The sequence below is a fragment of the Perna viridis genome, chromosome 2, assembly GCF_037379345.1.
Source record: "Perna viridis isolate PV_CMFRI_1.1 ecotype Kerala chromosome 2, ASM3737934v1, whole genome shotgun sequence".
NCBI classification, from domain to species: domain Eukaryota; kingdom Metazoa; phylum Mollusca; class Bivalvia; order Mytilida; family Mytilidae; genus Perna; species Perna viridis.
In genome coordinates, this window is record NC_142446.1 from 44,522,726 (window position 1) to 44,546,605 (window position 23,880).

At 32.7% G+C, this 23,880-nt stretch overlaps 1 protein-coding gene and 1 long non-coding RNA gene across 2 annotated transcripts; one reads left to right on the forward strand and one right to left on the reverse strand.

Annotated features, from left to right (window-relative positions):
• Window positions 1-4,380: 4,380 nt before the first annotated feature.
• On the reverse strand, window positions 4,381-17,750 carry LOC148625271 (ubiquitin-associated domain-containing protein 2-like). Its single transcript, XM_088568728.1, has 10 exons — window positions 17,638-17,750; window positions 15,816-15,943; window positions 15,048-15,167; window positions 14,192-14,295; window positions 11,482-11,602; window positions 10,724-10,771; window positions 9,467-9,724; window positions 8,250-8,415; window positions 6,032-6,075; window positions 4,381-4,568 (listed from the first exon to the last, which is right to left on the reverse strand). The coding sequence occupies exons 1-10, from the start codon at window positions 17,666-17,668 to the stop codon at window positions 4,458-4,460; spliced, it is 1,131 nt and encodes a 376-aa protein (XP_088424854.1). The 5' UTR covers window positions 17,669-17,750; the 3' UTR covers window positions 4,381-4,457.
• Window positions 17,751-17,809: 59 nt separating this feature from the next.
• LOC148625272 (uncharacterized) lies at window positions 17,810-22,801 on the forward strand. The gene is made up of 2 exons (XR_015919889.1): window positions 17,810-17,899; window positions 20,454-22,801. It is a non-coding gene; the product is annotated as an uncharacterized LOC148625272 (long non-coding RNA).
• The last annotated feature ends 1,079 nt before the right edge of the window (window positions 22,802-23,880 follow it).

Sequence of the window (23,880 nt, forward strand, 5' to 3'; positions counted from 1 at the left end):
GTTAGTAAATGTCTGTTAGTAGTTGGAGGTAGCGGAGTCCAGCCTTCGGGATACCCGGCCGAAGAACTCAGTCAGAGTATGTCCTACTAGCGGCTGGACTGCTCTGTTGACGCTCTGGCCTACTCCCAGACCCCACGTGGGTCCGAGAGCGTTTCCCCCACTCTGTTTGGGAGTACGTCAACGTGAAGAGTGTTAAACAGATACGGAGAGGGACTGGATTATTATATAGGTAACAATCCAATTAAAAATGGTTGATATCTAATCTCATATATCAGTGTATATACCAGAATAAACCAGTCGTTCATTGGCGATATAATCAAGTTGCCTACATTGGCTTTATTCTTAGACGAACAGTAAACCAACTGATGATAAGCTAGAAAGGAAAACCCACTAGGTAATAAATAGTCATCAATCCTAGACAGGAAATTAAAGAGAAATTCTGGGTACCGATTGGAAGATCTGTCTTCAGATATTTCACGCAGGCCCGGGCGGATCCAAAATAGGCGCATTTTTCCGAACTTATATAAGAAAGGGGTACAAGGCTATCATTTCCCTTTCATTTTTGTTTTTGTTTTGTTTTGTTTTTTCTTGCAAAAGTTTAAACAAAGGGATAAACCGACCCCCGAAACCATCTTGATGTGTCACCCAGTGTATCGTGCATTTATAAAATATGGAGTCGTTCATTGCATTAGACCGACATGCTGGTCAAGTCTTTGGCGTTCATATTCTTGTACGTGTCTCTAGAACTAGGTGCCCAGAAACTAAGCGCTTTTTAATGACACATAGGTGTCTATGTGACAATTTGTAGCACTTGAGATATGTAGCTAATCAAATGAGAAATAGTTGTAGCTAGTTGAGAGGTACATGCATCTAAGAACAGGATTTATTTTAACGATTGTGGCTCAAGTTTCAATGATTTTACAGATAGTTTCGAACTGGCGGCCGATAAATTGAATTTCGACTTGAAAATTAAGAAACCGGGAAGGACTAAAAAACTGCATACCTGTAGTTCAATACTATGCAGTATGTCGGAGAGTTTTGTATTCATTCAACTAGGCGTTGTCCCTGTAAACCGACATAGAACCTGAATATTATGTAAACTGGCGCACTGCTACATGCCACGTGCATTTTGGTAAATTAGGTATTTGTAATTAGGGTAAATTTAAATAAAGGGTTTAATATTAATCATTTACAGCAATAAGCTTGTGTCTATGCAAGTTTCAAGTCGATCCCCGATCTGTACTTTTAGCTTATCCCTAATTCCCTAATTTTGCAATTTGACGATTATTTTAGGCGTAAAAATTCAAACGATATCAATATAAATGGATTCAGTACACGAGTACTTTGATTTTTGTATGTAATTTTTTTTTTTTTTTTTTGTCAATCGTAAAAAAGAATCAAATGATAACATTTTCGTACATTCACTGCTGTCAAATAAGCTTTCTTTTTACCACGCTGGGCTGTTAGCAACAAAGACAGAAATGGCTGGTCAAAGGTACTTGGGGTTGGGATTTATTTATTTATTAAGAGTGCACCTATACTATCCGTATGAAGTTTTCTAATATATTGGGATCGACTGGTCCTATATACCAGTCGACCCCCATATATCAGAAAACTTCATATGGATAGTATAAGTGTACTATTTGCTGTCATAACACATACCGTACTCCAGCAGTGCTATAGGTTGTCTGGCTAGCAATTTCCTGACTTGGTGCCATCCATGGAGGAACGGAATTCCAACCTCTTACGTTGTAGGAGTAGAGAACGGTGGTCACCAACTGTCTGTTGAATCAGGAAGATGGTGGAGTATGTTAAGAAATGGTAGAAAATGCAATCTCTGTAATTCTGATGACATTGGTGATGAATATATCAATATATTTTTTACATGTGAAGCTTTACTAAATGAGGAAAAGAAATATTTATATGTATTTCAGTATAATAGACCTAGCACATACATATTTGAAATGTTATTTGAATCTACAAACTTAGTAGTTTTAGAAGAGTAATCAAGAAAACATGATTCTAGCGGAAATCAAAAGAATGTAATCCAGGGACAAGTGAGGTAAATTTATCAAAATAATCAATGTGAAAGTCAGTCCTCCAAGTTAAAACTTACCTATCTATATTCTTTTTTCTATACATGCGTATGTGTAAGACATGATACTATACGGATGAAATTTTATCCTGTTGAAATTATTTCACATTAATTTTTTATCTCACTGAAAAAAATTCTACTCCTATTAAATCGTTTCCATTACTTGAACAAGGATATTTACTATAATTTACTATGAAAAAACAGAGAACAAATTGGTTCTCGTGTACTCCTACAACGGAAGAGGTTGGAATTCCGTTCCCCCTTACCTCAACGTTAGGATGGCACGGTCAGAAAATAGCTTGCCAGACAACCTCTAGCATTGGTGGAGTAGTTCTAGTGGTGCAGATGGATACAGAATGGAGGATGATAATAATTATTGTTGGACACTTAAGATAATTGTGATAAGTGTTGAATATACCGCTTTTAAATGGAAAAGACCATATGACAACCCCAAAAGCCTGGTCTATGAAGCTGGATGGTGGCATTCTCTGTGTGTGATCACAGTACCTGCTAGACCCCAGCTTGGACAATATGATAGTAACATTTGTAATAAAATGTCTTTGGCCTTAGCTTATAAAAACCAAATGGTATTTTTATTACATTTAGCATTTGTCAACATTGTTTTAGTATTAATATTGTATTCATTCTGTTGATACTCGTGGATAAAATATTTGCACCACTTGCCCAAGGCATTATTGTAAATGTTATTGTGTGCTCATATATAATATACTGCATATTTTTTAAATGTAGAAGTATGGTTTAGGGGTAGTATGGTTATTAGTTATCAAGCCACAACTGTAATCTTTTTTTTTATGTTGCCAAGATGTCACCCACCAGGGGCAGATTCAGGCGGGTGTGTGCCCCCTAAAATTTGCAAAGCATGGGTTGGCAGGGGTAGATTTAGGCAGTTTTAGGTTGAAAGTTTTAATTTCTCCCTGACTTTACCACAAAAGATATCTACATTGCACCCACTCTAGAAGAATATTTCAAAAATTTAACCTACAAAATTTTGACTGAGCACCCCGTAATCTAAAATCCTGGATCTGCCGATGCCCACTAGCTCCAGTAAGTTTGTTTTTCTGTCTTAAATCATGATATCTCTAAAAATAAATTTGCTGGATAATAAAGACAAGATCAGTACACTGATTTTCGAACTGGCTTGAACCAGCAGGAATGATCAGAAGCTTTGGTAATTTACACTTTTCTCAACCAAAGTTAAGATAGTAGAACAGAATCTTATATTTTGTTTCCTACTTATGTCGCAGAGTTAGGAGTTATAAACTAGGGAAGTTAAGAACTGGGTTGGTATTGAATTACAGGTTTTTTTTTATTTGTTTTTACAGCTATAGTAGTCATACTGTTTTGATAGCATATAATGGGGGTATAATACTGAAACTATGTGCACCAAAGATAATTAAGAATGATATTCTGTTGACCATTAGAACTTTAAGCATAACTTTACAATATAATAAATGGCAGAAGTATATCCTGACAATGCTGTAGATTAACATATTAATAGAAAAATTACTTCTTACTATATTTTTATAACCGTTATTAGGACAATACATATGAAGGTAAACACCAACAATCACATTTGATCACAGCCCACCAACAATCACATTCTGATCACAGCCCGCCAGCAATCACATTCTGATTACAGCCACCAACAGTCACATCCAGATCACAGACATAAAACAAAAACTAACTTCAAAATGAAGCAAGACTGATCTTACTGTAACATAATTATAATCTGACAATTACTGACAGTTTAAAATTGGAAAGTTCCACCATAAAAAAAGAATGATAAACTTTTCTACATTTTTGTACTTAATTTACTCTTTACTCAAAATTCTTTACAGGGAGTGATCTTCTTGGAATAGAGTTAATCTTTATTTATTTCAACAACAATCACCTGACGATCTTCCTTAGGTAGATAACTGCTTAATGACAAAAAGATTTAAACTATCCATCAAATTTAATTTAAAATGCTTATGAATTGAAAAGTTTAAATCTCCTTGATAACTGGAGCAGATATATATTCAATATATATCCTATTATTTAATAGATAATAGTTTTCCTTGATAATTGTTAACCACCTAGGACATTTCATCAATGGAAGAGCATATATATTTCCCTCAATCTAAATATTCTTCTTACTGTAACACTCTTTATATGACAACTTTTTTAAAATACAAATATTGTTTAAATTAAAACCCCTGATCTGGAAGTGTAACTGTTACAGTATATGGAGACCAAACAGAAGAAACATGTGAACAACACAAAACTTGCATCTATTTTTTTTCTCTGCACACATAAATAACATGTATACATTATACTAAAAATTTAAAATAGTTTATTTTTGTCATGATTCTTGTAATAGCACTGTTGTGGCTGAAGAAATGTCATTATTAGACATCTGTAGAGCATGTCTAACTCTGTCCTCACTGAAACCCATGTCTATCAAATGTTGTACCTGGAAAATATGAAAGACAATTGATTGACATTCTACTTGTGTAACACATTACTGTATAGCTGTGAAACTGTAGCTTTTAATGTCTTTTTTTTTTATCAGGCAATAGGTGAAACATGGTATGAAATAAAACCCATCATTTTGATAGTGTAATTTGAGTATTTACACCATCAGAATCAAGGAAAACAGACAAGATTTTCCATATCGTTCTGGACCATTGAGTTGCAATTTCATTGAAATGCACTGTAAATTAACATTTCAAAGGCAGATAACTCTGTCAAAAACCTCAATTTTCTAAGATTGTATTGAAAAATTTCTGAGCAAAGCCAGTGATACAGAGATCAAATAATGGTCTTTTCAAATAAATAAAGTACCCTAGAGTGATATCACATTGTCAGATTGGTGGAGTTTTGACATGCATGTTTCTGATTTTTCCCAGTTTGTCTGATTCTTACAAACAGTTACACTTAAGTGCTAAAGTTCTGCAACTAATTACTGTATTTTACTGTATTACATAAATTTTATTTTAATAACATTAGTAACCTGTTTGATGCTGTAGGTTGTTTTGACTGTCCTTAACAATAACAATACATGTCTTTTAGAGTACATTTTTGTATTTGAAATACATGTATTTCAAACTTATAAGATAGTAATATATTAGTGTTCCATAGAATGCATAACTGGGGAATGAGGTCATCATTGAGTGATTTCATACTTAATATACTTTTAATATTCCCAAGAAATTCAGATCAGACATTTGCATTTTAAATGAAAGGCTTTCAAGTTTTAAGACTGCTTGAATGAATGTTATCAAATTTAACCATGATAGATGTGTTTTTTGAGGTCTAAATTCAGCCTTACTATTGTTTACATTATCAGAATGTATGCAAACAAAACAGACAGACAGAACTTGTTACTCTAGAATGGAAAAGGAACACTCTTATACATGTATTTAAAGACTAGAGTCCAGTGGTTTTAAAAATAATTCCAGCAGAAAGTTACGTGTCTGTGACTGTTCCAACAAAATGGTAGCAATTCACTGGAGGATTCACATGTAAACAAGATATCAACAATGTAGGGTTCTCAAGTAAAAATGCTTTTTAAATAAATCTAATTGAAATGAAATCTAATGAAGGAAATTGATAAGGCAGGAAATGAAAGGAATGGTTTCCAGGAAATAACAGAAAAGGTAATAAGATTATTGTGGTACCACAGAGCACTGCAGGAAAATTATTTTTTTGTATGGCACATTGTTTTGATCTCAAGCCAAACATACCAATATCCATATGAAAAAGAGGAGAGTTTCAGGGTCAGAGAAAATTTAGATTAATAGGGGTAGAATGACCCAGTACAAAAAGGCTCTGGGAGAACAAATAATTAACACAAAATGACTCAATACCCACCCAAAAAATATGCAAGTTCAAATAATGATACATACAAACACAAAAAGTCAGCTCTATACATACCTGATCTTCTGAAATTTCTATTGGCTGATTTTCTGCATGTTGTCCTATAAAAAGAAAAACAATATACCAGTTTAAATCTTAAAACAGCATGTGGCTTTCACAATAAAGATAATAATGCAGTTGTAATTGCTAATCTGGGATACATTTTCCTTATAAGATTTTTTATTTTTAAGTACTAAATTCCAGGTTTATCACTTAATTCAGCGAAAAGTTTCAATTTGTCTTTCTATAAAATTGTTTAAGAGGATGAACGATGGAAAGCCTATATTTGGGTTAAAATTTTGAGAGCTTTTGTTACTGTTTTCCATTTTCTGGGAACCTCATGAAAATAATAAAAATTAAAACCATTTCCACTTTGTAAAGTACTGTGTCTATAGCACTTTCTACTGTGGTTTCATTTTTATTTGTTTTCATGGTTTACATAAGTAGAGTTGAACCATGAAATTAAGATTCCAAGGAACAATAATATCTGTGAATGAATGTTGACTCAATTTAATCTCTGTGTCAGTCAAGTGACATGGGGAAAAAGCCGTAACGATAAAGCGGTCTACATCCTGTCACCCTAAATTATTTAATTAAACAGACTATCAATTGTTTTAAAGACCCATATGGCCTTGGGGCTACCTGTGTTATGTAATGTCAGTTAACCAAATGTAAATTGTAAGAGTGACATTCAGTATTCATGGATTTTATTGTCTTTCCACTGATGGCAGTTGCAGTAAAAGTGATGTTGGGTAAACTCTGGGTTTTACCACTTCCTATTCATCATACAACTAGCCATGGGGCTTTAAGTTTTCATTTGCAAGAATTTAGACTTACCAGAACTTGTACTCATTATCAGGAAAATTTAAACAAAAGTCTCGACTCCAATACGGATTTATCATACATATTCCATTTGTAATAAAATATCTTGCGCATCAAGGCACTAATGAATTCCAATGCCAGCGTGGGAAAACATGCGTCCTCAAAACAACTTTTAATAGTTTAAATGCTCTCAATGCTTACAAAATTTTGTTTAAAGTTTTTAACATGAGAAGCATTGCTTCAGTGATAATTTGCCAGAAATGCAGAGAAATGTGTAATTTTTTTATTTATATTATTGACCCATGACCCACAAATTCAAGTAACCAACAAAATGTCTTTTTTTAATGAAAATTGATACCTACAAAAATAAATGAAACCACAGTACTTCTATGTCTTAAACCATTTCAATCATTTCTTGTTATAAAGTAGTGCATTTAAAACACTACCATATTTTCCGGACTATAAGTAGAGTGTAGTGTAAGTCAAATTGCCTAATTTTGACCAATATCGATGAAAAAACATATATAAGCTGAATTCAGCAGACAAGTCGAGGGTCAGACTTGTGCATTTTTATTGCACATGTCAGCAGAGATCCGAGTTGAGCAGTTTGTTTTCAACAGCATATTATTCCAGCGATGTTACTAAGTATCAGATTTCTGAATTAAATAAATATCTGTGTTTTTGTTCAAGTGTACTTTGTCACTGAGTTCAATCATTTTTATTGAAAGGCGTGCCAATGGCTCTCTGAAGCCATAGATCATCAGGAGTACAAAACCGTAAACATGTCAAATGTGGGCGGCCATGTGTGAAATAAGCGGGAAATTCATTTGATTTGATGAACTGGTCATTTTTATGAGCAGTAAACAATATTACCTGGTATTACCAAATACAATAAAAAATAATTGTAAACTGCAAATTTGATTGCAATTAGTCATTTAGATAACACTTTAACTAATTATAATTTGAGCCATGTGTGAATGTGTTACGACATACCGTAAATGGGAATAAACTTTGCATATTAAAGGACCGATAACTCCAAATCACTCTATGATGTTTTCCAAGTTAAAAAAAAAGAGTTTTGTTAATGTATCTTCTAGAGTTTATTTATATATTTTAATGGTTTCAAAGTTTCAGAGTTTTTTATTAACATCATCGTTATCATTCATAAAGGATAGCAGCAATGATCAATAATTTTCAAATTCAATCGCTGGTTTGATTGTTTCAGTGACAGCTTTCATTGATTGCAGTTTACCAAAAATTTTGAATTAAAGCAATCAAAAGTGAAGTGAACAAATCTAATGAAATGCATTGTTGACGAACATATTTCTTGAAAAATTCTTAGATAAGTCGAAATGGACGATAAGTCGAGGCTGAAAATTTGCTGAAAAAAAATATCTACTTATACGGTGCTTACTTCTCTGTCTTAAACCAAATAATCCTTGATTTTCATCAGGGCCATTTCCAAACAGTCCTTCATTATCCAATGGACCATTTCCAAACAATCCATGGTTCTCTACAGCACCATTCCCTAACTGTCCATTATTTAATACATTTCCAAATATTCCAGGAATATTGTTTTGCTACAATAAAAGGTTCCAATCTTTAAGGTTTATGCATATATAAGGTAAGTAGAAAAAGTAAACAGACCTTAAAACATAACCATTAATCATCAAAGGATTGTGAAAATTTTACAGGAATAAGTAAATGCAAATCAAATTCAAAAAGGATCTGGCGGTTCAATGTAAGTGTACTTGTAAAAGAGAATATATCTTAGGTGTCAGTCTCTGTAAGAACCAGGCGGTATGAAACATGGTATGAAAAAAAAAAAAAACATTTTGAAAGTTTAATTTGACTATTTGCACCATCAGAATCAAGGAAATAGGAGAAGATTTTCCATATCATGTTGGTAAATTGAGTTTAATTTCATTGAAATGCACTAAAAATGAACATTTCATACATGACAGTTTTTATAACAGTGTAAATTCCAAATACATATGGTAAACAAACACTGCTACCATTGATTCAACAAATTGGAGCCAATTAAAGGCATAAAACAGTAAATCTGTTTAATTCTATTTTTTTTTACACCGTATATATATTCAAAATAACAATTTTGAAAGAATACGGTCATCAATAGCACCTTTACTTGGAATATTAAAATTGACAACATTATCGTGTGAATGCCCTCATATGTAATGTTAATTTTGGGGTCTCAATTTTACTGAATAAGAGGCTCAAACAAAATATATATATATATATATATATATATATATATATATATATATATATATATATATATATATATATATATATATATATATATATATATAAATTTAAATCGATGAATACATTTCAGATAGTTTGGGATTGGAATTCTAAGAATTAAACACTGTTTTTTTTTCAGAACTTATGGATGTGTAAAATCATACCATTCATTCACAAAAGTCCTTTGTTTTGTGAGTAAATGGTCCTATTTTACACATCTATAAATTCTTGAAAACAGTGTTAGATCCTATATCATACACATACAACCATTGAATCATTGATAAACTTATCCAAACACACAGACTGAAATATATATTGCCCAAACCCTGTCTTTTTTGCAGGGCATGAAAAATCTGAGATCCCTACCTGCCCTCTATTGAAATTAAACCATCCATTTTGCTGTGGTCTTTGTTGGAATGACTGCCATATCATTTGTTGTTCAAGTAATTCCATCTGTTCTTGCCTCTGAATTTCTCTTGTAGCTCCAATTGGCTTGTTTAAGTCTTTAGGAGGATTACTGTCCAATACTTTTTGCACTGTACATCCAAATAGTTTGGCAATAAATTTGGGAATCATTATGCTCTGTACTTTCAGAAAATTAATCTTCCATAATATTCCGGATACCTGCATGTAGTAAGAAATGTGAATTACATGATTATTGATAATGCATATATACATGTAAAAGAATTTCAAAATACATCAAATAAGTAAGTTTCTACAAGGGTTATAGATGGAGTACTAGAACAACAAATGATATGGCAGTCATTCCATCAATGACCACAGAAAGAATGGCTGGTTTAATTTCAACAGAGGTCAGATATTTCATACTACATGCATGGTATATTAAGAAGTTCCAAACCAATGGTTTGGTGTGAATTTGCAAAAATTACTTGATAAAAAAAAAACATAACTCCTAAACATTTCCCATAATAGTAGGTTTGTATTGTTAAAATATGAAATAGCTGGAGCAACCAGAAAAAGTATGGAATAAATATTAGAAAGCACAATCATACTGAATGTTGCAGCTACATGTATATACAAGTTATGCATTCTTTTAGATACATTTGAATTCTGTTTATAACAATCTTATACTGATGGTGTAAATGATGTAAGCTATTTCGGTTGCAGTAGAATAACAACTTCCTGTATGAGTGGGGATATAGCTAGCACAATAATGTGTGCATTATCATATTACATTTGATGTCTGCTTATAACATTATCCACAAAATCTGTCTCTTTATGATGAGTATATACAGCTTTAGTAGATACAATGTTTTAAAAATCAGATGTCCCTTTTTATGGAATGAGAGTATTTCAAAGTAGTCTGTAATTTTTTTGTGAGGGCCAAATTTCACAATTTACTGTATGAATTGGTATTCATTTTGCAATTGTTATTTTTTCATGTCTTCAAATCTAATGAATATAAATTATATGTAAAATATCTGGACTTAAATTTGGCAAACTTGAATTTTCATGATTCCCTAAACCTTGCAAATATAGCAAAAATTAGAAACACACAATTATTTTCCGCATTGGGTAATAGTTTCAAGTCTTTAGTCTAATAATCAAGTGTGCAGGTGTTTTCTTCTCCAAAAGTAACTTTGTCACTTGATTTATACTCACAAGGCCACATAGACCAACAAGTATTGATTCTTTAGAACTACTAGCAATCTAAAAGAAAACATTTAAGTCTTCAGTAGTGGTGGATTTATATGGATAAATAATATGAAAGGAAAAAATTAGAAATAAGATTTACTGGTATATATTGTACATTTGTACTTGTTAAAATATGAAGTTTTGTTCAATATTCAAACTGTTTCAATAAGTCTTCAAAGAATTCATTATATCAATATAATGCATAAGAAGATGGGTGCAATATTCATTTCTATTTACATGTATAGCAAAATGATTATTGCATTTATATTGATAAATGTTATCCTTCACAAAGTCTCATATTGCACTTGCAAGCTTGTGCTATGAAATATCTGCTTGGGACAATATTGACAAATATAAATGCAAAACCCATATAATATTCATCACTGATTCCATATTTCACTCATGCAATCTTCTCAATATAATTTTCACCAATATACATCAAATAACCCTACATGCTTTATTATTAGTATAAAATTAAATAATCCTATCACCTAGTTGTGTAAACTTTATGTTTAGATTTACTTGGTGTAAAGTATAAAGTCAAAGGACCTGAGCTAAAAAAAAGCACCCAAATCACTATGCTTTTGAGATAAAATTCCAACATCTTAATTAAAAAAAACAGTTCAACATAAAAAATAAACCTGAGGCATGAAAGGCTGATTGATTAATATTCATAACTCTAATTTTTTGTAAAAAAAATGCGGGATGACATAGTCTATACTAACCTGAAGGCCAAGAATATAATGAAATGACTTTCCTGTCATTGGTATCCCAAAGACATGTCCAAATACCACTCGGGGAACTTCAAAATAGTATGGTATGAATAAAGGGTACAACAAACAAAGCCTGTAAATTAGAAAATAAATCATGGTCTTAGTTTGTTTTTTCTGTAACATGACATTACATGAGCAGTAAAGTCCTTGACTACTTGATAAGCTTTTAAGGTTCATCATCACCTTCTGACAAATTTTGGCTTTATTTAGTATATACTTAGTATTCCAGCACAATTTTCCCTTTGAAGACAGACAAACATGCTCACATGTGTATAATGTAAAGAATGGCAAGACCGATATACTTGAAATTAAAAAACACCAGAAAACAAAAATAAAATCACAATTTGTAGTTTTTTAAATATGAAATCAACAGGTTTTTTTTTCAAGTGGATCAATACTGTCAACCATCTATTGATTGTGCCATTAGTAATGTACATGCATGCTATTAGTGTATGAAGTAGTTCCATAATTAGGGGGCGTGGCTAAAATACCAAGTTAGGTTATATAAAATGGACAATGCTGATATTTTAAATATTAAAATTGTAACTTGATTTGGCTCTTTGCTTTTTATCAGTTCCACAGAGAGTGCCAAAATAAACTAAGTTGAAATAATATTTTGTGATGTTCCCAATACATGTATATTAAAGGTGAATATTTTCAAACTGAAGTGCAGGTCAACAGGGTTTGTTTGTTGGGGTTTAACGTCCGAGCAGCAATATTTCAGCTATATTCAGACAATGAACATGAAATTGATGATAAAATGAACATGAAATGATGATGAAATGAAAAAGGGATGGGACACAAGGACAATGGGGTCGACAAATTTTGATTGCCACTGGAAATAGGGAGAGGTGGGTAGGGTCGGGCAATTTAGCCTCCTGTGTCGGAGCCCTATGGTTCCTACTCCGGGAGAATACCACAGTAGGGTTCTTTAACGTTCGAGGAACGTGGCATCTTTCCCAACACGGTGCACCACTATGGTTTGTGGTCAGGTTTTCCGTATTATAACCTGATAACCCCAGCATGTAACACGCCAGGGGTACCCCATTCCACCACCTGGGGCACACAACCCAGTTGCTCTGTGGGCAGAGCGCCCTAGCCGGTTCTGAGTACTATTTAGTCGCCTCTTACAACAAGCTTAGCGCTGCTGCAGGCCTATTCTTTTAACACCTGGACCTGCATGGGGCCAGGTCAACAGGGCAAGTCACCTTTACGCAATAGGTGATTTAAACTGGGTAAATGAGTGGACTGTATCAAGTGAATCTTGGGTGTTTATTTATTTCATCATCTTATGCAGAATTGATGGAATCAACACAGCAAAAGTCAGGTCAGTCCTTCATTTAATTTTGCATAAAATTAACGTATTTCCCTCATATCTAGGGCTATTCCTTACCATTTTTCTAGATACACAGATTTGTCTGTAGTCAGAGGGAGACTTGTGTTGAAATTGAGCCCATATTTGTCAAAGTTAATAATGTACCTTAACATAATAGTTAATTCAAGACCAATACTTAAGTAGTATTCCACTTAAGAATCATGCAAAATATGATTCATGGTCGGAAAGCCTACACATTTTTCTTTTTTATATTAGTTTAAAATGCCATAATAAACAGAAATAAACATGTGGCTTTTCATTTGACCCTTGTTCTTATGAAAATTATATAGAATGTACTATGGAATTCAAAATTATGGTAGATAACCCTGTAAATGACAATAAAATACAATAGAAACTATTGGTTTTCAATGTGGATTATCTCCTCAGGGCAGACAAATAGGAATGAATAACTGTACATTTCGTCATGTTGACCTATAAAATAACTTAAGTACAAAAATAAAAATGTGTAGCCTTTTTTGGAGGTATCACTTACAAAGACTGCAATCAGAACTACTCTGGCATTTCCGCTACACTAAAAAATAACCTCGGATGCAGAAAGAAGAATTTCTTCTTGAAAAAATTGCCAGAATTGTAGTCAAACACGACTCAATGTGGTTCTATTCACCAGGTGGCGCTAAAAAATTTGGTTAGATATCTCTAGAAATAAAGAACAATAACTCTGTCAAGAATTTTGGCCTGAAGCGAGGAGCTAGGGAAAAAAGTAATGGTAAAAAATTCAACCAGTAAAACCAGACAGATTCTTTCCCCTAGTGCTTCCAAGGTTTTTCTTTTGTGTAACTACAAAGGCAGAAGAGTTCCGATTGACAACAACTGCTACTTAAATCAGTATTAAGATTTACATGCCAAAATGTTAGTACAACTTCTAAAATTATAGACAGATGTTGAAGAATGGATTTTTTTAAGATAGCCAAAGAACTTTCTAGAGGAAAAAAAAAACCAACTAAAATGAAATAAATAAATTTTGTAAAAGTGTACATAGTATCCAATCTGATTAAAATCAGCTGTTATGAAACGCTACACTGCCTTACGTTAGACAGCGTAAGGCAGAGTAACATATCATAACATCAGATTTTAATCAGATTGGTAAGTATCAGTCAGGCAGTTCATGTCCTTAAGTTATTGTCGGGTCATCATCAGTGCTTTCTTCTGGTCTCATTTTGGCCCCTTATTTCTGAAGTCACAACCCATGAATATTGATCCCAGCCTTCCCTGTTTGGTTTTTAAATTTATTATCAAAATAAGCAAACAGATATACACAATACTTACGGCCCTGAAGGAAAAGGCTGTAGCTTAATCTCCAGGTGTTGAAATAAATACATCACAGATACTTCTAAGGCTGTTGACATTATGGCTGTTGTTAATAAATAGGACTGCAAAGAGACACATCAATTAACTATTAAGGCCTAAAGTGCATTTTTAAGCTGATTTACCAGACCTAATAGCTATGCACCATTAAAGTGAAGGGTGAGATTTGTGTACCACAATTAACAATCAATTTTGATAATGTAATCATTTTAAAAGAAGTTTCCAAACCCTATTCGCTGTGATACAAGATAGCACAAGTAGAGGTCTAAATACAAGTTATTATTAATCCAACAGTAAAGGAAACTCAAACTTCTTATTTGAGGTCCCCTAATATGCTTTTCCAGGGCTACAAATATTCAAAACTCTATAGAGCTGAACATTTCAAATTTGTGTTTGGAAATTTATTTCTGGTAATATTGCAGCTTTTCATCCTTGTCATTACGTTTCAATCTAATGCTGTGGTTCACACTTGATTTAAATTATTGTTTAGATCAAAAAGAAATGATGATGATCATTGAAAATTTGTAAACTGCATGGGTTTTTCAATTTGAAAGTTAAGACTAAATATTCAAATTTGAATTGAACACTATAAAATTAAACATGATTTGCAATGAAGAAATTGTTTAGATTTCCTATAATGCATTGACTGCTTCTATTAATGTGCATGTTTATATGCAGAAAGATATATCTAAAGGGCATCCAGATAATAGGTCAGTTGTGTTCCTAACAAATCAGTTTTGCCTGGGTGTGTGCAAAGTAGTAAAAAAATATTGGATACTAGCAGCAACAGAAATTAGATGATACTATGTGTACTTACAATAAACTTTCTTGAACCATACCGCCTTTCAAATATTCGAAAGTAATATATCAAAATAGAACAACAACACATGTCTTTCAGATCTAGGTATACAAGCTTTGATAGAAATATCCTCCATAACTGAAAAAAAAACATTACTCTTAGATTGTTTTTACTACATATGATCAGAAACTACAGCAAGTGCATGTTTTTGCAAATAGATAGCCTCTTGTTATAATTGTTAGAGGTTTATTTAAAAAATCAGAATTTCACTGTAAAATTCTTGGATTCATAAAAATGTTTAACAAAAATATCAACTACAAGATGAAGCACAAAGCTAATGATCAGACAAGTATTAAGTCTTCAAACTTTGTGACTGAAATGACAGGCTGTAGTAATTCACTGGTTGCAAATAAAGCAAATTATCAAAATAATGAATATCATCCAACTAAAAGTGACAAATTCAACGGAATTCCAGAATACTCTGGTTCAGATCACACTGGTTTTACTGTAGTTATTTTGAATGTGCTTTCACAGAATTTTTTTTTTTTACATTTTTCCATCGTCCCTACTGCCTGATATTTTTCCAATAACAATGTTAAGAAAAAAACAAAAGTGAGGCTTACACTGTGTAAATATACAAGTATGTATTAAATGTCAACTTTAAATACACCAAAAGCACATTGCTTCTTCTTAAGGTAACTTTTATAACTTCTGTCTTAATCAAAACCGTTGTTTTTCTGTGTTTTTTTTTTTTTTTTAGTCTTACAAATTAGTTACTATGTGTACCTGTTGTTTTTCTACAATAAGATGTGGACTGTACCAAAAATAGTGTCTGTACTGTTGAAATGGAAAATTTAATGCGAAAGATGATAGAAGTGTAGCTGTAAGTAAACCTTTACTGGAAGGTGCTTTGTCTGAAAAAAAAGAAGGACAGTTCAATAACTAAATCACAAATTTATCTCTATACTAATGCATGTAACATGTTGGCACTGATGAATAATTCATACGGGAGAACTTGGTGAACTCTTCCTAAAATTGGGGAAAAAACCCATTTTTTTAGCATGAAATCTTGATTTTCCACAGATTCTACCCCCAAAAAATTTCTTGTTACACATTGTTTGGCCTTTAATTCTATTTACTGGGTATACCCCTCTAACGTCAAAGCCTTGATCTGCCCAGTTGTGCTTTAAAAGTTAAGGATATTTAAGATATAATTGTAAACTATACATGCATAACTGCGAAGGAATCAGACATGCAAGTCCTAACAACCTGTAATGGTAATTTTTGCAAATGTAAGTTAAGTAACCTATGACCTTTGAATGATAGAATGATTGCAGTCTGATAGGAATTTTGATTTTAAAATTCAAAGTTTTTTAAATGTTTGACTGTCAAAAAAAAAGCATTAAGAAAAATATCTACAATCAACCAAATTGATCTGGAAAAACAGGTTTTGATCATTGGTATCCCATATGAACCTCATAAAATTTTGAAACATAGCTTATATGTGTCAGGGAATTTTCAAAGGGTATGATTGCATAAGTGTTGAAATTCTACTTATTTGTTATGTCATATAGTGTTTTTACTATGTATTGTAAAATTTGTATATTGTTTGTATTAAATAAAGTAAAAGTAGAACTAAAACAGCATTAGAAATTTGAAAGAAACTATATCAGAAGTGCACATAATTATTGATCTTTGACTGATTTTGTCATGATTTGGTCCAGTTTTAGGACTTGATTTGAGTAGATTCAGGGAAGATGTAATGGGGACAACTTATTTGTTTTATTTTTGGTCAATCATTTTCACATAGTTGTGCTTGGTATTTAATTGAATTTCACAAAGCATTTATACCCAGATATGATTAAATGACTATATTTGTTTATAGACTGAACACTGATTATGATTCATAGGTGCCTGGTTCACTTCAGTGTTGTATATCTCATTCCATAAATGAACAATGTAAGTGATATGCTGAAGAAATTCAGAACCTTAATGTTTTTTCATTTCTATACAGACATGATGACATTCACTGATAATTCTAATATTCAGTTTACAAGCAACAATTACTTGTGTGACTGTTCTTTAAAAAAAAAAACACAAATACTGTTTCTCCAAGTAACAACAGTAAATACCTCCAAGTTTTTTTTTTTTGCAGCATAATGTTGTGACTTAGATCGATTGGACCCTTGGATATGGTTGATGGAAATTCATGAGCAAATATAAAACATTTTTCCTTAAGTTATTTCGTGAGTACAAGTTCAACTACAACATGTACTTCATATCACCATTAAACTACTTCAAATCAACTATACATGTTGGGAAGCATTTAGAAATAAGTTACTGAATTCACGCAAAATCAAGGCTGTTATCTTCCCCTAGTTAAGGTGGCTATGATAATGCCACCCCTAGGACTACTCCTGTTTAAGTCGAACGAGTTCCATTGGTGTACATGTACATGATAAAGCATTAACTTAGGTACATGTAGTACAACTACAAATGTGTAGTTCTGTGACTCTGAATTAAACAACTGCCACAGGCAGTTTGTTACAACGTGACTGTATGGATTAATCAAGGATAAATATATTTAAAAAATCAACAGATAACTTACAAAAACCAGTTGTGCCATGCAACGGGCCCATTTTGCTAAACTCTGGTGGATTCTAATGAGATGAAATTTTTCGTAGAAGACAATGAAAAGGTTGGAGAAAATCGAAAAACACATACAATCATGTTTGTATAAGCGCTTGACATAAAGTAAATCTTACATATACAAGATGACTCTTATTGACACTGATTAGGGTCAGTAACTAGGACAATGTTTCAAAATAAATATGTCTTTATTGCTTTATTTACAGTTGCATTTGATAATGGTAAGTTGATACAAACATTGAAATCACTTAAATTTAAACACATTCCATTACGGGAATCTTACTTTTACACCGAGAAATATCATACTTTTTTCTGGGATTAGTATAGAGTTTTCCAAAAGTCAATTATTGATATTATAATAATTCAATCACTCCCAGCTTACGAAGAAATTCTTGAAGTATAGACCTATCAGGGTGACTTTTGATCCCCAGATCTTCATCAATGCACAGTGGCTTGTTTCCACTTTCAAATATGCAGCCTGATTAGTAGTATATAACACCAAACTGGTGATCCCATATTTGGGGTACCTACAGTTGAATGAATTTTATTAAAAAAAAAAAAAAAACTTAAAGAAATAGGGTATTTAAAGATTTAGGAATAGTATTCTACTTATGACTGTGCTTCATTTCTTCCCAATAAAATTAAACATATAATACTGCTCTGCAACCAATTAACAAAGATGAATCAAATAGTTAAACACACTACCAAACACTTCTTACTAAACAAGGATTTGTACATTCAAACTCCATACTTCTACAATCACTTGGACTGAAAATGAAACTACTGTGACCTTGTCACCTCTAGACAAACTGGGATCATGTTGCTTGCTATAGCACCAGGAATACAAATTTTCCTGCACTATCTACTGTCATCATAGATCGTATGTCTCTATGATGGGAATTAAAAGTAGAGGCTCTAGAGAGCCTGAACCACTCACCTGGAGGACTCGAAATCATGTGGTTATATCATTTGATCATTAAAAACTTCAATGGCCACTAGCAACCAGCTTGTTAAATCAAGCAACGCCAAATTTTATCAAATGTTTAAGTTGTTTCTTTTATAAATTAATATTTCTGTCAAGTTTGGTCATTATTGGCTTAGTAAAAGCAAAAGTATAGGCCAAATGTATTTCCCCATAGGGTGTCAATGGCAGCTTTGAGTCGCCCCAACCACCCAATGTGCCAACTGGGCTGCACAAGAAGTTAATTGTTTGTAGAAGGCATTGATGTCATTAACCCTATTAAGTTTCAAGACATTGGGACCTGTGGTTTCAGAGAAGTTGATCTTTGAAAATTGGCCAATCAGCAGCTAAAATGACCTTTGGAGGATATCTTGTTTAAACAAGTGGAACCAAAATTCTATCAGTTGACCCTTTTATTATTTCTGTCTAGTTTTGTCACTATTGGCTTAGTAAAAGCAAAGATATACATGTGTAGGCCAAAAAGTTTTTCCCCATATGGTTTCAACGGCAACTTTAAGCGGCTGCAAACACCCACTGAGACACCTGAGCTAAGCAACAAAATCAAAAAACCCCACACACAGATTGTTAAATTTGTTCTAAGGAACATTCATGCTAACTTTTGTTTTAATCCATCAAGTAGTTTTCAAGGAGCAGATTTTCAAAATTTGAAATGTAAAATTTGGGAAAAAAATCCATTTCAGGACGTATATTTATACAGATCTTCTGAAAAAGTCCACATAGGTCTATCCCATTAAGCTGAATAATTTCATCCTTTGCCAAATTTTAGCAAAACACAACTGTTTTTGAGTTATTTGCAGAATTTGGCATAACCTAACGCTTATAGAGATATATGCGAAAAACTTCTAACTGACCCCTATGGTCTATTTTTAGTAACGACGGCCATGTTTTTTTTAGCAAATCCATAATCCCCATGTCAGTTCTATAAGTGGTACTATAAGGAACATTCTTACCACGTTCGATTGCAATAGCTCATATGGCATTTGGCCAGGTGAGCTTAAAAATGGATATGGACTGTTTTGTAATGCAATTAAAATTTTAATGAGCCATTTTTAATATGCTTTGAAAAAAAAGAGATTTTGTTGGGGATTTACAACAGGAATGTGGAAAATTGGGTACGACCTCAAGTTCTAATCACAGTAATAACAGGGGTCCAAATTTAGGTAATTTATCTTCAAGAGTAAATGTCCTGGATTTTTCCATTTTCAAATCAATGGGCTACTTGAAAAAACCAAAAGTCAATTAATACAGTTGAAGGTCTCAGATCTACATAAATTAAATTTCAAAGATCATAGTAGGTCAGAAATTGATGGTCCTGGCGTCAATTTCACAAAAAGTTGTAAGTGTGAAATGGATCGTAAATTATGATGTCACAATACTATTTTAGGTTGTGACATCATTAATACAACCAACTTTACACTTACGACTTTTTGTGAAATCGATGCCTGGACCTCAGACTACCACTTCATTTGGAACCCTGCCTTTCAAAGGTTTTTCAAGGTGTACTTTTGAAGTTCTGTTTGCCATTGTTCTGCACTTCCCTGAAGAAACTGCATTGCTGGTTGATTTCAAATATGGCAAAAAGCATTCTTAGTGTGTTTGGTTTAAAGTGACAGATTTATAATCATATAAAAATTTAGGAACAGCCACGCTTGATTGTTTTCTGGCTTCCTCAGTCTTTTGCTATTAAAGGTATTCATTTGTCTTCTACCTAACAAATGAAGTAAGGCTCATAATACAATGTACCTATAAGTAAGTTAGGAATATTTTTTAAAATCTTTGCTTTTTTTTTCTAGTGGAGATGAAGAACATGTACTACATATCAGTAAACAAGATGTGTTATTTGTGATACAGTTGCTGATGTTTAGACAGAAGGTGCCTCACCTGGGTAGACAATTAAGGACAAAAGCGTCAAAGCAGTTTATTCTGCTCTTTTTGGCACTATTGCAGATATGTGGATTTGTTACCCTGGTAGTTAGTATTTGGACAGTTGTTTATCACCAAATAGATAATTGTTCCATTTTCCAAATAGTCGATGGGAATCTGCTGCTGGCCAGCAGTCTCCTTGGTATTTTATTATGTTGGAGTGGATTTTGTGTTATTTTGAAGGATAAGGAAGAACAGTTTGAACTAAATCCTTTACTTTGTGTATTCTTTGTTGTCATTACTTTACAAATTTCAGCAGGAATTTTTGCCACCGTAAATTCATCAAGAGAGGATGAGTTCTTGTCCAAAATTGAAGCTATATTTCACAGTAATAACACTTTAAGTATGATATGCTCCAGAAACATTCAAACAAAATTTGGTTGTTGTGGATATAACAACTATTCTGATTGGTTGAGTCATACAGAATCCATTATCATGTTGACATCATGTGAATGTAGTCATGGAAACAGTGATTGTCAAAGTATTAATTTCAATGGTGCTACGTATAGTTTACACAAACATACATGCCAATACACCCTTTTAAATGAATCTCTTAAGAAGCAAATTGTGATCCGTGTCTTTAGTGCACTTATTCCAGTAGTTGAAGTGGCGCTTCTTATTTTCACATCCTGTATGCTTAACAGACTTTCACGCAAATCTGTCATTGAAGCAGACAATACTGTTTGTGAGAAGGTTAATGCTTACACAAGTTACTCTTCTGTTCAGCTGCACACTTACATCTAATAAGATAGTTACAATAATTGTTCAACTTGGAAAGGCCCTGAAATGTAGGGAAATAATCAAATCTCAAGTCTATTTGAAGAACCAAATTAGTTATGGAGCCGCCCCGTGCAGGTCCGGGTGTTAAAAGAATAGGCCTGCAGCAGCGCTAAGCTTGTCGTAAAAGGCGACTAAATAGTGCTCAGAAACCTAGCCAGGGGCTAGGCGCTCTGCCCACAGAGCAACTGGGATGTGTGCCCCAGGTGGTGGAATGGGGTACCCCTGGCGTGTTCCATGCTGGGGTTGTCAGGCTATAATACAGAAAACCTGACCGCAAACCATAGTGGTGCACCGTGTTGGGAAAGATGCCACGTTCCTCGCAAGTTAAAGAACCCTGCTGTGGTATTCGATTCCCTTTTTTTTTCATTTCATGTTCATTTTATCATCCATTTCATGTTCATGGTCTGAATATAGCTGAAATATTGCTGCTCGGACGTTAAACCCCAACAAACAAAAGTTATGGAGCCAAAATATTCCGAAGTTCTCAATTTAATAGTTGATTCACTGATGTGCTTTTGTTTTTTATGGTGTCTGTCCATTTGCAGTATTTGTACTAACCAGCTAATAAGTATGGACTTTAAGTTTTACTATAGTTCAATTAGTGTTTATTTTACAATATTGTAGTAAAATCACCTACAATAAGGGACCAAGCAAGTCATGTATCATGTGTATGTGATCACATATGAAGGCTTGGTATTAAAGGGTTAAATATGGAGAGTTTTGTACAGTCAACAAAGAACAAGGAGAATTTTTTTGTTTCTTGAAATAAGATCTTTGTATATATCACATTTCATATTTTTTCCCCAATTTAAACAATGTATTTCTGACACTCACATTTTGTGATTTTGCACACTAGGCGATTTGATTACAAGTTATCTTGCACAGCTAATGTCAGCTATTTACATTCATGATAAAAAAAGTTTTCTGTGGTAAAATCATAAGAAAGAATATTAAATGGGAATTTTCCTTAATTTTTCACACAAAGACATCTAAAAACAATTACTTATATAAAAAAAATTGGTTATACTTGACCCAACCAACTTAAATATATACAAAAGTATTTGTTTTAAAAATTGAGATTAAAAGAAACTCGGTAACTAACCTTGGTCAAAATCTCCTTTAAGTGTTCTATAAAACATGATATCACATGCACTGAGCGGTAATAATTCCCAATGTATGTATATAATTACACAAAGTAATGTCATTTTGCTTTACTTAAAAAGAAATTCTGATTGAGTGTTGTAAAAAGGTTTTGATATGGCAATGAGGCCAGGAAAACTTGATATTAAACGTTACTCTTGCACAATTGATTATTTAAGAATACATGTTTTACAATAGTTTATTTATTTGTTAGTTATTATTTATTTATGAAAATTTAAATACACATCTGTATTATTTTTATTCGTTACTTATTTAAATAAAAGTATAGATTAAAGACTTAGTGTTCTTTGAATAGAACAACTATGCTCAGCATCACATACTTAAGATAATGTTCAAAATCTGAATTGGTCTACAATTTTATAGACACCTACTGTATCACATCACACCTTCTCTGTAAAATTTAAATTGTTCAAATCTGATAAAATTCAAATTTAGCATCGCAATGTTTAAATTGTTAAATTGGTTTGGATTGTTAACAAGACAATTTTCCGTTGTTGGTCATTTGACCAAAACCATGATTTACCACCTAATTTCATGTAAAAAATTCTTTCGAAGGTTATCATTCCTACCAATAAAGTGTTTCTTTTCAACTTCGTGAGAAATTTCATTCTTGTCAACACAGATTTGTGGCACTCAGCAATGAAAAAGTTGGAATAACAAGACGCTCCCAGGAGCCTAAATTGCAAACCTGGTTCAATTTTGGCCCTTCAACAAATGAGTTGTCCTACAATTTTGATGACCTTATGATAAGAATCATTTCATCAATTAAAAGTTATTTTTTTATCTATCATAGTTTTCAAGATATTTGCAAAAAATTGAAAAAAAGTCAGTTTTTGCCTTTCAAGGACTCAAACCAAGGAAGACATTTGTTGATCTTATTACATGGATTATTTTATCAGCTGAAAGTTTTTCACATATTTTATGATTTTCAAGATAGAGACTTGATGAAGATTTTTGCAGGACTTATCATGAAGATCATTTCATCAACTGAATATCTGTTATAGTACATGTATTCAAGATATTGGCTGAAAAACTGCAAAGAACATCATTTTTTTAGCATTTAAAGGGCTAAGATTCTTACAAAGAGTTCTCTGACAATTTTGACCCACTGGAGACTTTTCTAGGACTTATCATAAAGATCATTTCATCAATTGAAAAAAAAAGCTCTATCTTCATTTTGAAGATATTGGCTGAAAACTGCAAAAACTCATTTTTTGCCTTTCAAGGGCAGAAACTATAACAAGGAGTCATCTGACAACTAGTAAAAGTCATATGTAGGCCTTATCATAATGATCATTTCATCAACTGAAAGTTTTTTTCTATTATAGTTTACAAGATAATGGCTGAAAACTGCAA